The sequence below is a fragment of the Sitodiplosis mosellana genome, unplaced genomic scaffold (genome assembly GCF_009176505.1).
Source record: "Sitodiplosis mosellana isolate CC-2019 unplaced genomic scaffold, AAFC_SMos_1.0 Smas_scaffold_52, whole genome shotgun sequence".
In the NCBI taxonomy this organism is placed as follows: domain Eukaryota; kingdom Metazoa; phylum Arthropoda; class Insecta; order Diptera; family Cecidomyiidae; genus Sitodiplosis; species Sitodiplosis mosellana.
The window spans coordinates 301,554-318,939 of record NW_022595294.1 but is presented as its reverse complement, the minus strand read 5'-3'; the positions used below and the strand labels follow the sequence as shown (position 1 = coordinate 318,939).

The window sequence follows — 17,386 nt, the reverse complement described above, 5'->3', positions numbered from 1 at the left end:
TTCAAACTAAAACAACAGCAACTCTTCACGGTTAGCGTCATTTTTACGGCGAATCGGATTCAATTGGAAAAATTGTTTTTTTTTGTATTTTTAGATTATTTGGGTAGAAGGTGGTTCCAGGTGAGACCTTGAAATGTCCAAAATATCATTCGAATGAAAAATTTTAACACTGAAAGATTAAAGAAAAAAGTCAAATAGGTTTCACTTGAGATTAGGTTAATTATTTATTTCAATTTCAACATTCTGATCATTATTTGTCAAAATAAAACATTCGTCATTCTTCGCTGAACACCATGTTTATTGTGTCCGCTTTCTAACATTCATCACATTTTTCAACGGATGTAATTAACCGGTGGAAAAAAGAAAATCATATCAAACAAAACTGATCAATGAGGCGGAAATTCTTGCAAATTTTTATACCATTGTGCTTTCAAGCAGTAGTGGAGAAGGTACGGACGGGACATACACTGTACTTCAGTACTCTATTGATTGGTAAATAATCATGGCGGCTCCATATTATTGCAAAAAGCAAAAATGGTACGTTCTTTAATGAAATGTACGAGATAGACGAAACATATTGTGGAGTTTGAAAATATTGGGGTGCCATTAAAATGCTTGTGTTTGGATTTATCTAAACAGAACAGTTCACATTCCACTCATTCCACAATTTTTTTTCTTCATCAATCCATTTACAAAACGAGTGGATTGCCAAATTGAAGAGTAATTTCCGGTGTAACACGTATTCAATTTTCAATAGATATTCGCACGGAATGATGTAATTGCTTTTTGCAATTGACGTATCTTCCAACTGAAATTTTTTGTTGATTGGGATATTTTATTAATTAAAGTTTTTGAATTAAAGGCCAAATTTCGTGCATTTTTCACAGAACAGAAAAAAAAATTGAAACAAATTCATCAAATTGACATATGAATAAAGAATGATATATTTCTAAAAAGATTATCTTAAGATAGCTCAAAGCTTTATCGGAAAAAAAGATAAAAAAAAAGATAAATTTAAAAAAGATATCTAGATAGATTTGGACATTTTTGAGATTATCTCGTTTTTATCTAGATATTTTTTCTGGGACAGAACCAAACGCTGATCGTTTGTCATTCGCTTAAAAGCTCCCTGAATGATAATTTAATAATTTGGCGTGGGTTTGAGTTCAGTCACTTAGTGTTATTCCATTGTTCTTGCTATCCAGTTAGCAACAGGTGAATTTAACACTCGAAACGATTTTTTTCTTTCTTTTTCACTAAAACAACAGAAATCAAATATTCAACTGATTTAAAAAAAAAAAACTAGCTTACAGTACCTAACACCAAAACCGCACCGAATTTTATTACAATTATCTGTTGAATGTCTGATTGAACTGAAGCCGAAAGGAATTCTGATCGCCACTGAACTCTCATCGGAGTTTTAGTCATGTATTCATGATGAAAAACATTTGTTGAATTTAATAAAAACAACAAAACAAAAATCGTTTAAATCCCAGAAGGCAAAGTCGTAAAAACCACAGATCCAAATTCCAAAAATAGCTTGAGTTATGGCTTGCGGTTCGATTGCTACTAATTCGTATTTACATTAATATCAATAATACCTCCGTTCGAAATAGGCGCACAAAGACATTCAATTGGAAATGTAAACACATGTATTTGGACGCAATGGAATATTGTACACGGTGTCCAAGTACACACAATATTCCGCCAGCAAGCGTTGATAGAGAGGAGAGAGTGTAGAGCATGAATTAGAGAGAGTGCGCACTAGGCAGAAATAGTCTAGTAGTATAGACACTATTGTCTATTGAAAGTTATCTCTTTCCCAACTCATATCAAATCCAGCGTAAAACTGAAAGGCATTCAGTTGATTTCAATACATTTTTGTTCTGGTTTTATCCACTTTTCGATAGAGAGAAGACAATTAAAATTAAAAACATCGAAATTGGTTTTTTTTCATATCCCAATCAAAACGGAGAAATCGAAATGAACATGATTCACAGTCAGTTTATGAACTAAATTGATCTTTAAAATAAACGGAACATTGGAATGACCTGCATTTTTTGAAATTGTTTTGAATTTTGAAAAGACTTGACTCGTGTTGAATTTCGCATGAGAATTAAATATTTGAGCTTTTATTCAAAATCTTCCAATACTTATGGTTATTGGACATTTTGATACTGAAAAAATTGCAATTGTTTTCCAGCTAAACGTATGTAAATACGGCTCTACATGTGTTTTTTCCATTAATTCAACACGAGTCTTGCTATTAAATGAGTCTTCTCTTCTTTCTTTTTTTAATGAAAAATTATCTACAAGAAAGAATTATGAAGCTATGCAAATGAAGGTGCTGTAAACAAGTTTAAAATTTTCATCAATTTTATTAAACTCTGTATTTAACATAAAAATAAAGGCATTAAACAGTTTAGTTACTTCAAACATTCCAATACTTTCCAATTAGATTGTCAATGAAGAAAGCGTCTGATTATAAGGTGTTGGTGACATTTCTACGCGGTACATTATTATAATACGATTCCTTAAACCTTTTCAAATTCACTCTTTTTCGTTAGAATTCAAATAAAAAAACGAATATTTCAATAGCCACCATGAGAAACCGCATTTTCATTCGCATCTTTACGACTTAAACTCAATATTTTTTCAGAACAGTTTCAATAATGCTCGGTTTTCTAAACGATTATTATTATTGGATGCGCTATAACGAGCTCTAGAAGCTATGCGCTATTAATTACCATTTATTACTTTTCACCGCATAAGTAAATTACGCGTAATTTGCGTACGTCGAAAGGCATTAATGGCTTCTAAGCGCTTGCTGCTGTTTTTGTTTGCATAATAATACAAAATTAAATGCCTCTTATATTGAACAGTGAATAATAGATACTTTTCTGAGTGCTTGTAAATATAAAAATTGTGTTGTTATCAGAAATTCCGTTTGGCTGCACAAAATCAAAATGTACCAAACAGCCAGCTATTTGAAAATAGCTCAGCTCAATATGAAGCCTAACGGAATGTCTGGTTGATATTGATGAGAAAAAAAAAACATTAAAACTCGTCCAAACACTTTACACTGTCTAATTTTGAGCATTTCATCAAAAACATATAATTTGTCGATTGGATGGTTATTCGCACCTCAAGCTACACACATTCATATTATACCCATAGTTGTGTGCACATTAATGAGCTGTTACGGTTCGAAACATCATAAAGTAGGACATAACCGTATTCATGATCTTAAAAAAACCAAATACAAATCAAACAAATATCTGTAAGATTCTTTTTTGATCTATATTACAATACAACTTACTTTCTTATACGTTTCCAAATTTAAGAACGCCATTCCATATCCATCATAGTTCATCGGGATCTGCGCATTTCCAATCATCAAAATGAAATACTTCTGTAGCCAGTTAGATTCATACAAACTATTGGCCATGTTCTGGAAACTGTTCGCAGCCACTTGTCCAAAATAGCAGTACAAAAACAGTGTGGAGAGTGAAACGTCGGATGCCATCAATAACATGGCAATGTCAGAGTTCAGATTTTGGAATTGGTTTTGTGGTTGATAACATTTTTAAATAGTAATAATCATTGAACAACTCGAATAAACTATTGAAAAAAAAAATATTCTAATTATAATAAGAAATCAACCGTCGATACTTCGCATCATTGAAAAATACGAGAATGCAAGTTTAACAATCTGGAAGAAGGTAAATTAGGCACGTTTAATTTTATGAGTTCAATATTTTTCAAGTGAATTTTAAAGAATATTCTCCAAAAAACCTTTCTTGAGTTTTTTTGAGTATGTTGAAAGAAATTACCTTTTGGAAACTTTCACGGGAGCATTTTGTATTCATGACACCTTGAATGTAGACCGGTCTTTGCGACATTATCATCATGATTGCCTGCATTTTCTGAACCCTTACTGGAAATTCTTCCCAACAGCATTGATTAATGGATTCGTCAATTGTTTCAGCGCTCATGGTTACCAAATGTCCGAAATGGCATGGGAATGTGACATAAACCGTTACCAATGGTATGAAAACAATTGCGCGTACAGCATCAGCCGTATTGTGCAACGCGATTGCCTATGATATACAGAAAATGGACGAATACATTTTTGAGCGAAAATTTCTTTTGTCCAATCGAAAGGTAAAAAAAAAATGCTCATTAGGATAATAAAAGAATCGTTTATTCACCGTATTAATGCCAAAAAGATTTGCACATAAAATGATCGATGAAAGGCCGAACATTAGAAATATGATCGTATTATATAAGGTTGAAAAACGATTCGTGTACCTTGAGATAATGAGAAAAATGTAGGATAAATTAACGACAAAATAAGAATTCAAAAAAATAATTGTTCGTTAATCAACAACTAACTGTTTAACAAGCGAATGGAATTCGATGATCTCCGAAAGCATTCGACTGAGTTCGATACGATTTTGAGCGGTTGCGGGATTTCGTTGTCTATCAATGACGGCATCGTTTAGTTTTTTGAATTTGCGTTGAATATCCATTGCGAATGCAACTATTACGGTACAAAATGCAGTGAAAGGCAACATGGCGGTCACTACTACCAACAAACCCCAACAAAGCAATGACAACTGTAACAAAGACCCTGTTAAGTATCCAGTTAGAGTCTTCCAGTGCCATGGAATTCTTGAAGAAAACATTGAAAAATATGCCCAGTTAAAAAATCTCTTAAAAATTGGCAAGATAGCAAGGAAAATTGAGTACAAAATATGTTAATTACGTTATCGGCATCAACAATTCGAATGATTTGTCCGTCTGTTCAAACTTATAATATCGATAGAGTGAAAGGAAAAACTTTGGTAACACCGATGCAGTACCGGCTATAATGATCCAACGTCGAAATTTGACCGAAATTTTTTCACATTTTTCACTTTGCTCTTCATATATGAGGCGAATGTCTGGTCGATTTTGACTTTCTATGGGGAAAATAAAAAAAATAGTTTCGATAATATAAGGAAAAACCAAAATTCTTTTCAAGCCAGGTGTTGGAAAATGGATCGTTTGAGCTTACGTTTGTTAATGGTAGTTTCCAAATCGGTCCATAAATTCGACATTGTTTTGATGTTCAACCATAAAATCATATACACGACAAATCGAAGGGCATTGACGATACAATAAAGACTGCTGTTGAAGTATGCGCTAAATGTTTTCGCTTCAAACAATGCGAAATAAAATGCTGAGAAAAAATAAGCCGCTACCCATGAAAGACCAACAAAAATATGGACACAATTTATGACTTTTGTGTAATTGCGTAATTGAAAAGGTAGCTTCTGTTCTGGTATCGGTAAAATGCCAACAATTGTTAGACTTTCCTTGGCTGTTGAAAATATAGCCATTTTTTATTGAAAATTTTTCACTTTTTATGAACAACAGAGATGTCTACATCAATATCAATCAGCGCCGTAGCCAGGCCGGCGCAATGGGTGCATTGCACCCTCCAAAAATTTCAAAGGTGCAACAAGTTCGGGTGCAAAATCGGGTGCAAAATCGGGTTTCAAAGGTGCAACAAAAGAAAAATTTCGATTTTGCACCCTCCAATTTTTTTTTCTGGCTACGACGCTGATATCAATCAACGATTAATACGGTATATTGAGAAATGTTTCGTTTCGCAGAGTTCGAATGAATTTCTATTTATTCTCACAGTTCGACACTTCTTCGATCAACTGTTGTGATTCCTCAAACAAAGCCACTGGATAACTGCAGAAAATGCATTTTGCCTTTCACTTTATATATGCACGACGAATGACCTTTATTGTTTATGTGAAAGTCACAACGCATTTGATTTCATTCAACGTGGCAAAATTGACATCAAGACATTTGTTTTCGGATGGCTTAGCATCTTGCATATTTAATGCTGTGTATTATATGCTCGTATATCAATGACGCAAGTCACTGTATAAAATTGGCATGCGCTGCTGCGTTAATTCTAGCCTACGCACACAGTGTCACACACACATACGCAAGCATCGAAAGTGCCCGTGTACTATAACACTTTTAGGCTAAGCACGTCTATTTATTTATTTATTGTCTAGAGGTTCAGGTCGTTTTTGACTCACCAATACGAGCTCGTCATTATTTATTGATGAAATGTTTGATAATTCTAGTAAGCGACTTCGCATTTGGACGAAAAAACGATTACCTTGGGAGAATAGCGATGACGATAATAACAATAAACAGGGCCTCCTTTTGGCTAGTGAGCTTTACGCCTCTGCACAATGTTACTCAAATATTATTTCTTAATACTCGGTAAGATCAGATAAGATCTTCAGAAGCCAACGCCCACAGGCACTTCTTGAGCGCGTACACATCTCTGTTGGTCTTTAGATAAACAAGGCCCTGCCGATAATTATTATGATTTGAATGCCAATATGGAAGAAACTTCGTTTTGGACGTTAATCGTCCTTCATGTCTTCGTCGTAAATCAATATGCGACAGCAACCGCCAACCATTTTTATTTGGATCGAGAAAATCTACCTTCATTATTATTTGCTGAAAAAACATAATTATTGAGACAGGTGGATATTTTCATAATACTGCAGTGGCCAGTAACAGGAGAAAGTTTTTCCTGGAAAATATCATTTTATAATTTTACGACAATTTGCTTAATTCGAGTCAAAGTGCTAATTTTCACAACATTGTTAAAAATGCCATTTAGCACAAAAAGCTTCTGTCCATCGCAATTTGCCGCGATTAAGCCAACTAACACCACTACTTCGATCTATCCATATTATTTTCTTAATCATCGATCGGATAATTGCATTGAAAAGAACGCTTTGATCAATGTCACTTGATAGCTGAAAGAATAAGTAGTCATTTGCTGCAAATTACTCCCAGGCCCGTAACCGCAATCAAAATTATATGGACGAAAAATATATCCGGTAACATTTCTTCCCCCAAAACTAACGATTTGAAAATGGATCAAACCCACACATAGAATCAAATGCATAATTAATTTTATTCTAACGAAAATTTTGGGTAAGAAGTGGTTCAGGTGCTTAATTTTTCGAGCGTCCGTAAAGTACGTGAGAATTATATGGATAATGCATAATATATGTGTAATTATTAGCTGTAATAAAAAGTCGACCCTCTCGCTGCTGAAAACTCTTATCATGTGGTAACTATATTTTTTACATTGTGTTGATTGCATCGTTTATACGCCATATCCTTGCATTTTACACGTTCCTTTGACGTTTCGGCGGTTTCGACTAATTTTCAACATAATTGCGTGATAATTTAGTCAATTCCATCAATTTAATGAATCGATGTTATACGAAAATGCCAAGGCAAAGAATATTTTCATTTTTAGACAGTTTTCTGTTACATTTGTATAGAGTCTATGGTATTAGTAAGGCATTATAGAAAATGATAATCGAACTAAATGAATTAAAGCGAGCATGATTTACTCTGTGTTTCCTGAATTCAAATTTGATTGTATATACTTATGTTCTTGGTATAAAATGATTTTTTTTTTCGAATTTTGGTCATTTTGATACCGAAAAAGACTTTAGAAGTGAAAAACAATTCTATCTCAGGCGAATTCGCATGTAAAAAGAATTGTTCATGTCAATTAAGACAACACCCTTTGAATAGTCATCAATTTCATGAAAACAACGGAAAAAATAGTCAAGACACATCAATACAGTCTAAATTAGACTTTCAATATAAAAGTACCAGTCTCAGCATGATGTGTTTCTATGCAAATCGTGATTCACCCTTTTTTGTTTCAATAGAAATAGACAAATAGATATTTCGTCTTCTTGTCTATTTCCACTTTCCTCTTAAACCCATGCTTAAACTTATTTGCCAGTAAATTACTTACCATGTCGATAATTCCATACGAAGTTAAGATGTTTTTTTATACATGGAGCCGTGGATCATCTTGTTTGAACTCGTTCCAAAATTCGTTTCGTTCTGAATTAGCTAAATTTTAATATTTCTTTCCATTCAATGTTCTTGTCTTGTGTAAGTACTAACTTGCCGAATATTCATTTACTTTAAGTTAGTATTAGCATTGTTTCATTAGTTAAATGTAAAGTTTACATTGTGATCCAATTGAATGAGTTAATTTTAATAACAAAGGAAAAATAATTGCAAGTTTAAACGTGTTAGTAATGAGAAAATGCTGATATTGTCAGTGCTTATAGCATCTAGCATTAAGTTTGCTTCTGTTTTGAATTATCATAATATTTATGAAATGAACTACATTGTATTTAATCTATTCGCTACAAAAAACAATGCGAACATTTCGTAGGATAATTTAAGCCAGAATTTGTACATCAGCAAGACAGTCTTGCTCGGCTTTTTCATGAATACAGAAGAATAGCTAACACTAGATGAGATAATACTCGTAATTCGTTGGTTTTTTTATTTTCTTTAATCAAGCTAAAAGGAGTTTTGGTTTTTTTTTCTCAACAAATTGTCTAGTAGTTTTCGTTAATTTCAGGCATTTCGTTGGCAAAACTTTGAAAAGATTTTCATTAAAGCAATCATCTGACAAAAAGAGTGTTATTAAATAATCAGCTGTGTTCAGGAATAAAAAAATGATAAAGTTTAAGTTAAATTTTCATTGTTAGTTCAACTCACTGTTGAATATTTAGAAGAAAATTTAAATATTGTTTCAAGTCAAGTTTGGATTCAAAATTCAGAAAATTTATGCCACTAGAAAAAAAATGACGTATTTAAAAAATGAGGGGAAAAATCAGAACAAAGAGAAAGATTACAAATGTCGGCAGACTTTATCACAGGTTATTGCATCAATCCAGTTGAAAGTGTATTTAATTATGTTTTTTTTTTTATCGTTATCAGTTCTGTGAAAAAATTAAGTTTTGCTTTGAAAAAATTGAATAATTTTGGATCTCTGATCGTTTAGTTACTTGCAACAACAGCCGCAACTTTGCTCTTTTTCGATATTGGACTGTGTATTACATTTCCATTCATTGTGATAGCCGCGCTTACCGGCTTCCATAACAGACACAATGTAAATGAAACGCTTTCATTTACACCGATTGAGGCTTCGTGGTTAGGTAATGCCGATGATATCAACGGCTTACATGTCATTATTTTTGCTAAAAGAATAAAATAATTTCATTTGTAGCTAGCATTCAGCCGATATCTGGAGCAGCTGGCAGCATATTGTCAGCAGTATGCACGGGTAAGGTGATTCGAAATCTGATTTAATCCGAAAGTGTACAAGTTTATGCTGTAACTTGTGAAATTTTGAATTTTAAACAAAAAGTTTTATTTCAATCTTCATTCAAATAGATAAATACGGTCGCAAAACCTGTATGCTGATTGTTAACATTCCGCTGTTCATTGCCTGGTATTTGATGTACAGTGCGTCAAGTGTTTGGCAAGTTTTCTTTGCGAATATTCTATTAGGACTTAGCGCTGGTCTGACCGAATCGACCATCATCAATTATGTTAGCGAAATCTGGTAAGGTTCACGACTCCCAAAAATGCTCCAACACTTAGCGTATTTAAAACAGCGTTTTTTTTTCTTCGAAAATTCAATTTTTGGCCAATTCAATTTATAGCCAACCAAAAATCCGTGGAATGATGATGATATACACATACATTGGTTACGATGTAGCAATTATTATGGTGGCCACTTTGAATACACAGATGTCTTGGCGGTTGGTCAGCATGGTGTTCATGTTTATTCCCATCATTACAGCAGTTGCCTTATTCTTTGTGAGTTTTCAATATTCATCTTTCGTTTCACATTTCAATTCTTCGATTTGCAATTTTTTTCACTCGTTTCATCTGCTTTTTCATTTTTTTTGTTTAAATTCATTCTTTTTTCATTCATTCGAACCTTTTTCTCAAGATGAAAATCTCATTTTGTTCGTTCATTTTTTTCTTGTCAAAATCCTTCATCCCATGCGATCATTCATTTACTTTTGGAATCTCTTCTCAGATACCTGAAACACCATTGTGGTTGTTATCAAAGAATCGAACGGCTGATGCCGAGAGATCGCTCCGTTGCCTACGCGGTTGGGTGCCAAAAGAGGCTTTAGCCCATGAGCTACAGGAAATGCAACGCTACAGCCGGCGATTTAAATCGTGTGATGCATGTATCAAAAAGGACTTGACTTGTACACATCCGCCGCCAACATTGGGCCAAAAGTTCATCGAATTGAAGCGGAAACAAACACTGAAGCCACTTTTCGTTGTGATGGCACTATTTGTCATTACATCCTTTTCGAACACATTTCTGATGCCGACATACATTGTGCAGATTTCCACGGCCTACCACTTGCCATTGGATTCGGACCATTTTGCAGCCGTACTGAGTTATGCGTACTTATTGGCCGATATTTCATCAATAAGTTTGATACGTTTTACCGGCAAACGAAATCTATATCTAGCAATGTTAAGCATTCTATTCTTGTGTGCGGTAACCATTTGTGCGTATGGTTTTGTCGTTTTACCCAGCGGCTACAGCTCATATCCACACGTCACACCGAATTTCAAATTACCAAACAAACAACTCGGCTACATCCCATTCGCTTGCATCATTTTGGCCAGCTATGCTATTTATTGTGCAGTCAACACAATACCATGGCAAATGATGTCAGAACTGTTCCCCTATAAGTATGAACACATTATGTCGTTTTTTCTTCTATTTCTTAGTCAAAATCGATTTTTATTAATCAAAAAGTGGTTTTTTGCCTCTTCAGAAATAATTTTTTGTTCAAAAACTAGAATTCAACGATTTTTTTCCAGCCAAATCAAGCAAATATAAAAGAATCGTTCATTTCTTTTAGAATTCGCGGTACAGCGACTGGTATAGCGGCAGCTTTATCTTATGTACTGGTTTTTATCGCAACCAAATCGTTTCACAGCATGGACACGACATTATCATTGCCCGGAGTGGCTCTATTCAACTCCATTGTTATTTTTGTGGGTTTAATTTTGATGTATAAAATTCTACCGGAAACGGAAAATCGCACGTTAGAGGACATTGAAATGCATTTTGCAGACAAGTCCAAGAAAATTACAGATCGAAAAATCGACAAGCGTGATTCGAGGCAAAGGGAACATGGAAATGATAGTGGTAGAGTAGCGCCTAAACGTGTTACTATAGTTGAAATTGATGAACGACATGACAAGAAAAATGAAAATTCTTATGACAACTGCGGATTTGCGAGGATTTAGTGGAACAATTGGAATTGGTCTAGGAAGAAAATGGAAAATATTAAAAGAAACAAAGTAAAAAAAGTTCAACAAACGACTGCCATTAAAATACAAAGATTTGACTCATTTCTCCATTTCAGATTTTACCTAAAGTTTCATAAACTTGTGACAAAATGGAATAAAGAAAACATAATGAGCTATAATAAACGGCATTCATTAAATGCACCGCTTTCAATCACGAAATTAAGACAGTTTTTATATGCGTTTGCAGAAGCGCACGATGTGAGTTTTCTACTTTCTTCATAATACATTTCTTTTTACTTGCTGTTTAACGGCGCCGTGTGCACGGCGCCTTTGAAAAATATATGTTTATAAAAAACCTATAGGCTTGTACTCAACCCACTACACTTGATTTTTGTGCCTCTACAGGCTCACGAAAGTCAATACCAGTGTCGCGAATACAATAACGTATAAAACATACACACAAAACGATATAGTATAATGAATTTGGAACTGTATACAGTTACGCGGATATTCGAGTCCATGGCAACAAAAACTTACGCATGGCGTCATTCAATAGTCACGCATGAAATACATACAAACATGAACTTGACATTCACTGCTTTATATATAAGGCAGACGATATTCTTTCATATTGCCGAAATAGCACGAAAACTACACATCTATAGAACTAGCATGAGTTGTATACAACTAATATGATATTGTGTTCGGTGAATTTCGGTTGTTTGGAATAAAGGAAATACTTACGCTTGAGACACAGAAATGATCAAAGACACTGTTTCAATAGACTAATTGCCCGCATGTGAATCGAAAGTGAAACAAAGAGCTTTTTTGAATTGTATTGAAATTTACATACATTTGAAATATTTGTATTGAATATTTTTCTCTGCTTTTATTGAAAGACGTATATTGTAATGTTTTTTTTTTCAATTCCTCAGCGAAAGGGGAGAAGCTCTTTCTTGTCTGAACTTTTTTCTTACGTTACAAAATTTCTTTCTTTAGTTGAAAAATTTTGAACTTAGGACGTTTTTTTATTTTTCTCATTTTGATCTGATTTCATAAATTACTAGGTACAATAAAGCTATTCCATGTAATTGGGTTACTAGTTACTCAAGTAAAACTAAGTCCAAATGAGGCTTGCAAATTATTTCAAGTTTTTTTTTCGTTCAATTCATTTTTATTGAATGTAACATAATTCTATGGAAAACAATTCTTTTTTTAATAACAAACAAAGAAATGGTCAAAAATGGTTAAAGTCAAATTTTAATTATGAATTGATCAAAATCAAAGTAGAAAAAATCCCTGAAAATAAACGATGATTGTTCTCATTTCAATATCGAATGCCAGCTTCGTTTTCAATTTCATATCTTCCTTGCTGATTTCTCTCCTCGACGGCAAATTTTATGGCTTTGTACAAAGAATATTCAACGATCCAGAAATAAAAGAGTAAAACAGGCCACAGTACTGGAAAAGTTGGGAAAATTTTCAGAAAAAAATGGATTTAAATAAAAAATGCAATCAAATTTTAATTTTAAATTATTTAAACTCTTTAACTGAATTAAATGTAATTAAAAGAGAGAACAAATCATTTTATTGGGGATTTATAACGATAAATAACGTTTACATAAACATTTTTCAGATAAATCATATTGCACCGTACGGTGGAATTTGAAAATGTGTTAAATGAATGACAAAAAAGAAGGGAAATTCAAAAAAATGTATCATTTACCATCAATCCAATGGCCACTGAAGCCTAACGAAAAGGCGATTCCGTCGTTTTTGAAATGGTTTGGAGAGCTGAACATTGAATATAATGTGCTAAAGATAAATACGATGAAAGTAACTAAGGTGGTGACAACCAAGGGCAACATTAAATTTGGCCGTTCTTTGAAAATCCCGGCAATAAAAGCACCCGCAACAAACATGCTTATGCCTGAATTGGAAAATCAACACTTCGAATCAATCAACTAGATAAATTTGTCATCGGTTTACAATCAAATAACCCAATTTCAAAGCGATCAACTTAAAGAATTCATTATCGAATCAATCAACTCTTAAAATCGAAAATATCTCGCCTGAAATACCTACAATTCAGCGCAATTGATAGTATGTCTAATACTTCTTCATCCCATAAATGATGTTCTGTGATTAATTCATCGGATTCATACGAATCGAAATCCAAGGTCACGCCGATCCCCTTAACAAATTTCTTACAAATATAATGGAAACGTGCGACTATTTCGACTACACCTAAAACCACGCCTCCCGTTTGTAGTGCAATGCAACAACAAAATTTGTCAACGGTTGGAATTTTCAATTTTAATGCGAATTCGGTGGCCATTGGTATTTTGTATCACTTGTAAAAGGTGTTTTCTACTTGAATTGCACAATTATGAACAATCGCTTGGAATTTTTAAGTTAAAAGTCACTCTAATCAACAAGAGAGAGAGAGCGAGAGAGAGAAAACGTTAAAAAACACTCTTTGCCGATAGCTTCAGAAAAATTATCAAAAATTTTCAACAAAAACCATCGATTGGGAATGAAGAGGCACAGAGAAAATCACATTTTTCGATCAAATAGTTCGAAGGCAGCGAAATCAATTGATATTGATTTATCCGAGTAAATTTGTTTCAATCCAAGTGGTTTTTGTTGAACTTTCACGATTGAATGAAGTCTTAAAGCACAAACAAATCCGCCTTTCTTTCTAAATTGAGTTTTTGAAAACAAATCGATTGTTTTTATCAAAATAAATGAAATGGAACGTATCTGCGTCAATAAAAAATGACAATCAACAATGAAAATGTAAAAAAGGACACAAAGAAATAGGAAAATTTGACGTTTTTCTATGGAATGATAGCAATTGTATGTTGCTTATATTCCATGTTACTCAGACTTGAGCTATGAAATAGACAAACCTTGACACGCACATTCGTATTTCATGTGCTCTATGTGAATTTCAATCGGAAAGTAAAAATCGGCAATTATTCGTTCTTCATTCAGCATTCACTGACATCTGTTGAAAGAAAATGGAAGTGTTTGCTGAAATTGTTCGAAATAATATGAACACTAGCCAACGGATATTCATGGGGAAATATTCAAATGGAGGAGATTGTCTTCATTTTACAGTTGATAGCTGGATACAAAACAAGAGCCGATAATTATCATGTTCAGGAACAAAACAATGAATGAAACTTTGGTGAAGAATGTTTTCTCACAGTGAATTGTAGAGGTGCGTTGCTCGTTGTGCAATTAGGCTCGATGACATGGACACTCTTCAACTCATGGTGATATAAATCGATCTATTTCATCGAATTCCTATGATGTATTCGGAAGTTATGATATCGATATCACCCAGCATTGGAAAAACGAGAAAATTGATGACCAATATGAGGCAAAGAACTTAGTAACAAGGATGTCACCTGTTCGGTCCAAAACTTCGAAAAAATCAAGATATCGAGAACCCTTTCAGCCAAATCAAAGAAAATGTGATTTCTTACCGCTATAGCCACTAACATTACCTATTAAAACCACTATTATTTAATCGACCATTAATGAAAAAAAAAAAACGCCAATTGAGTCATCATCAAAATAGTCACCCAGCATGGGATTTTTTCGCTTTCGTTTCTGTAGATGAACGAATCGAACTAATAGTTTACGGTCGGAAATCATCCGAAGAAAATGGAATTCATTGGCTTCTGTCGTAGTAACCGAAAGGAAATACACTTCAAATAAAACGCTTTTTTTCTTTTAAAATACATAAAAATAATATTTTACGAATCGTTAGTGATACATTGATGGTTTTTTATGAAATTATTTATCTATAATTGACATGAAGAAATACAACGAAAATTCTCATTCGGATACTTAAAGGGGACGTAGTTTCTTTATTGCTCACCTTAACTCAAATTCAAGCAAGTTATTGTTTCATTTCGAAAATAAATGAATGAATTACATTTGATACACTTTGTTCATTCCAAAAGTTCCGACAACCTTCAGTATTCCATATTCAAACTGTGTAAACATATGTTCGTATTTCATTTAGTTCGTGGCCCATGTAACGTGTGTCGGTGTTTCTGCCATTGTGTACCATTGATTTGTATAAAGACAGACGAACAATCCAAAAGTGGAATAACAAGCCTAAAAATAAAAAAAGCTAAAATTCAGTTGAAAATCTTCATTTTTCAGTATTTATGTTTCGATAAATTTTTGTTTTTTTAGCTACACTGCAGTGTATCCATGGATTCAGTCAATGAGCACTGCTGTCAGTGAGCTCATTAAGCACTGATGAAATAATCTTGATGCTCATTCTTGCATAACAAACCACTAGTAAACGGATTGCATAGTGCGTTTTTTGAGGTTCATTACCTGCAATGCAATATGCAGGAAATGCTATAATATGTAGCCTGGCTCCACGTGATGAACCAGCGACCAAAAACATCAAACCAACCAAAAGTCCGATCAACAGGAGAAAGAGAAACGAGAGAATCAACTCGGGCAACATTAGATGCGGATTTTTCTAATGAAATTGAGAGAAAGAGATGACGATTCAACACTTAATTCGAAATTTACGATTTTAACTTTATTCTGTGATTCATTTTTTCAGTATAAAAATAGTTAGATTCTTCAATAAATGCTGACCAAGTGCATTTTTGCGGTAGAAATGTTACATCTGGTTCAAAATGGGCAAATTTTTAACGCCAAATTCAATAATCTGACAATTGTTCGAAGAATTAGCCTGTACACCAAAAGACGATTCATTACGTACAGTCGTTTTAACTTACTGTGAATATTCCAAACAACCATAGCGTGGATGTAAGCAGCTGAAGCACAGCAAAAAAGTATTTGAGAGCAAGTTGATGTTCCATGACTTCATTATTTAAAATCTCGGTGACTCTAGAAGAAAAGTCCATAATTAGGCCATGACTATTGATATTTTCTTCAAAATTTCCGTTCATTTTGATATGTAAAAGAGTAAAGTGTTTTTTGATGGACGAATATTATTGAAGCGCACAAACACATCCACCGTTGTGAATAAATCGACTACTTACTCAAAATCTTTGTTAATCTCATACTTTGCCATCGCAATACTGTAGATACATCCGGCAATTCCTAATGCTCCTAAAAGTATTCCTGCCGGTTTTAAGCTTATGCAGCACAAACAATGTGTGACATTTAAACAACGCATTTTCACTTGTTCTTCAAGAATTGATTTGGATTAAAATTAAGGAATCAACTTGGTTCCCCGGAATTTCTCTGAATTTCAATATAAAAGAATTGGTGTAATAGAACGGTGCAAACGAAAAAGAAATTTTCCAAATGCTTTGAAAAGCTATATTAAATGTTTAGAATTTTAAAATAGAAAGAAAATACACAATCTAGTCATTCAACCTACATCGTACACTGACAACCTCATAGCAAAGTGCGTTGATTGAAACGTCATCTTTGACATTGACATTGCCATTCTCACACACGCGCATTACTAAGGATACATAAAAGCGTATCCTTTTGACGCAGACATCCACATTGCTCGAGGGGAACAAACACAACTGGAATACATACATCTCATTGTGAAATAGAACATATATACGCTAAAAGCTCCATGACAAAGGCAATTTCCACGTGTTGATTTGGTTGATTACCTCAAAACAGTATCCCATTCAAAAGACATGTAAGATTGACTCTATTTATTTGCTACGATTTACATTCCGGAATTACATCCAATTTTCCGAAATGAAGCAATATCCCGAGTGGAAATGCCTTTGCTTCTAAAAAGCAATTCATCATCGGACAGTTTTGCTTCTTTTTTCTGAATTTTCATCAAAATATTGCAGCACTCCTGAATGCTTCTGAATTGCTTCGTTTTCATCTGAATTTCTTCTGAATCCGGCGAAGCACTTCTGAATGCTCATGAATTGCTTCGTTTTCATCTGAATTTCTTCTGAATCCGGCGAAGCACTTCTGAATGCTTCTGAATTGCTTCGTTTTCATCTGAACTTCTTCTGAATCCGGCGGAGCACTTCTGAATGCTTCTGAATTGCTTCGTTTTCATCTGAATTTCTTCTGAATCCAGCGAAGCACTTCTGAATGCTCCTGAATTGCTTCGTTTTCATCTGAATTTCTTCTGAATCCGGCGAAGCACTTCTGAATGCTTCTGAATTGCTTCGTTTTCATCTGAACTTCT

At 33.8% G+C, this 17,386-nt stretch overlaps 3 protein-coding genes across 6 annotated transcripts; 1 reads left to right on the top strand and 2 right to left on the bottom strand.

The window, feature by feature from the left end:
- Positions 1-3,658: 3,658 nt before the first annotated feature.
- Positions 3,659-4,532, bottom strand: LOC129570304 (uncharacterized). Its single transcript, XM_055449859.1, has 4 exons — positions 4,396-4,532; positions 4,212-4,311; positions 3,834-4,100; positions 3,659-3,712 (listed from the first exon to the last, which is right to left on the bottom strand). Exons 1-4 carry the CDS (start codon positions 4,530-4,532, stop codon positions 3,659-3,661), a joined length of 558 nt encoding a protein of 185 aa, XP_055305834.1.
- A 4,185-nt stretch (positions 4,533-8,717) lies between these two features.
- Positions 8,718-11,352, top strand: LOC129570317 (facilitated trehalose transporter Tret1-like). The gene is made up of 8 exons (XM_055449876.1): positions 8,718-8,792; positions 8,918-9,071; positions 9,143-9,199; positions 9,310-9,481; positions 9,582-9,738; positions 9,965-10,641; positions 10,815-11,259; positions 11,325-11,352. Exons 1-7 carry the CDS (start codon positions 8,718-8,720, stop codon positions 11,203-11,205), a joined length of 1,683 nt encoding a protein of 560 aa, XP_055305851.1. The 3' UTR covers positions 11,206-11,259; positions 11,325-11,352.
- A 1,099-nt stretch (positions 11,353-12,451) lies between these two features.
- LOC129570311 (uncharacterized) lies at positions 12,452-16,610 on the bottom strand. 4 transcript variants are annotated; one of them, XR_008688107.1, is made up of 6 exons: positions 16,254-16,606; positions 15,987-16,098; positions 15,571-15,721; positions 13,290-15,342; positions 12,935-13,138; positions 12,452-12,669 (listed from the first exon to the last, which is right to left on the bottom strand). XR_008688107.1 is itself a non-coding variant. In XM_055449868.1 (5 exons), the coding sequence occupies exons 2-5, from the start codon at positions 16,388-16,390 to the stop codon at positions 15,212-15,214; spliced, it is 531 nt and encodes a 176-aa protein (XP_055305843.1). In that variant the 5' UTR covers positions 16,391-16,458; positions 16,598-16,610; the 3' UTR covers positions 15,056-15,211. The 4 variants fall into 4 exon arrangements, 2 of the variants coding, with proteins under 2 accessions (XP_055305843.1, XP_055305842.1); XR_008688106.1 differs by having other exon boundaries at positions 13,294-15,342; XM_055449868.1 differs by lacking the exons at positions 12,452-12,669; positions 12,935-13,138 and having other exon boundaries at positions 15,056-15,342; positions 16,254-16,458; positions 16,598-16,610.
- Positions 16,611-17,386: the final 776 nt, after the last annotated feature.

What these genes read in the sequence shown, in the direction of transcription:
- LOC129570311 (XM_055449868.1), bottom strand. Translation starts at nt 16,390, where the DNA reads ATGCGTTGTTTAAATGTCACACATTGTTTGTGCTGCATAAGCTTAAAA. An exon ending in GGTTGTTTGGAATATTCACA is followed by an intron (nt 15,722 to 15,986) that starts GTAAGTTAAAAC and finishes CAATTTCATTAG; the next exon opens with AAAAATCCGCATCTAATGTT. An exon ending in TCCTGCATATTGCATTGCAG is followed by an intron (nt 15,343 to 15,570) that starts GTAATGAACCTC and finishes TTTTATTTTTAG; the next exon opens with GCTTGTTATTCCACTTTTGG.
- LOC129570304 (XM_055449859.1), bottom strand. Translation starts at nt 4,532, where the DNA reads ATGGATATTCAACGCAAATTCAAAAAACTAAACGATGCCGTCATTGAT. An exon ending in TTCCATTCGCTTGTTAAACA is followed by an intron (nt 4,312 to 4,395) that starts GTTAGTTGTTGA and finishes CATTATCTCAAG; the next exon opens with GTACACGAATCGTTTTTCAA. An exon ending in CCCGTGAAAGTTTCCAAAAG is followed by an intron (nt 3,713 to 3,833) that starts GTAATTTCTTTC and finishes ACCTTCTTCCAG; the next exon opens with ATTGTTAAACTTGCATTCTC.
- LOC129570317 (XM_055449876.1), top strand. Translation starts at nt 8,718, where the DNA reads ATGACGTATTTAAAAAATGAGGGGAAAAATCAGAACAAAGAGAAAGAT. An exon ending in CAGCAGTTGCCTTATTCTTT is followed by an intron (nt 9,739 to 9,964) that starts GTGAGTTTTCAA and finishes ATCTCTTCTCAG; the next exon opens with ATACCTGAAACACCATTGTG. An exon ending in TCAGAACTGTTCCCCTATAA is followed by an intron (nt 10,642 to 10,814) that starts GTATGAACACAT and finishes CATTTCTTTTAG; the next exon opens with AATTCGCGGTACAGCGACTG.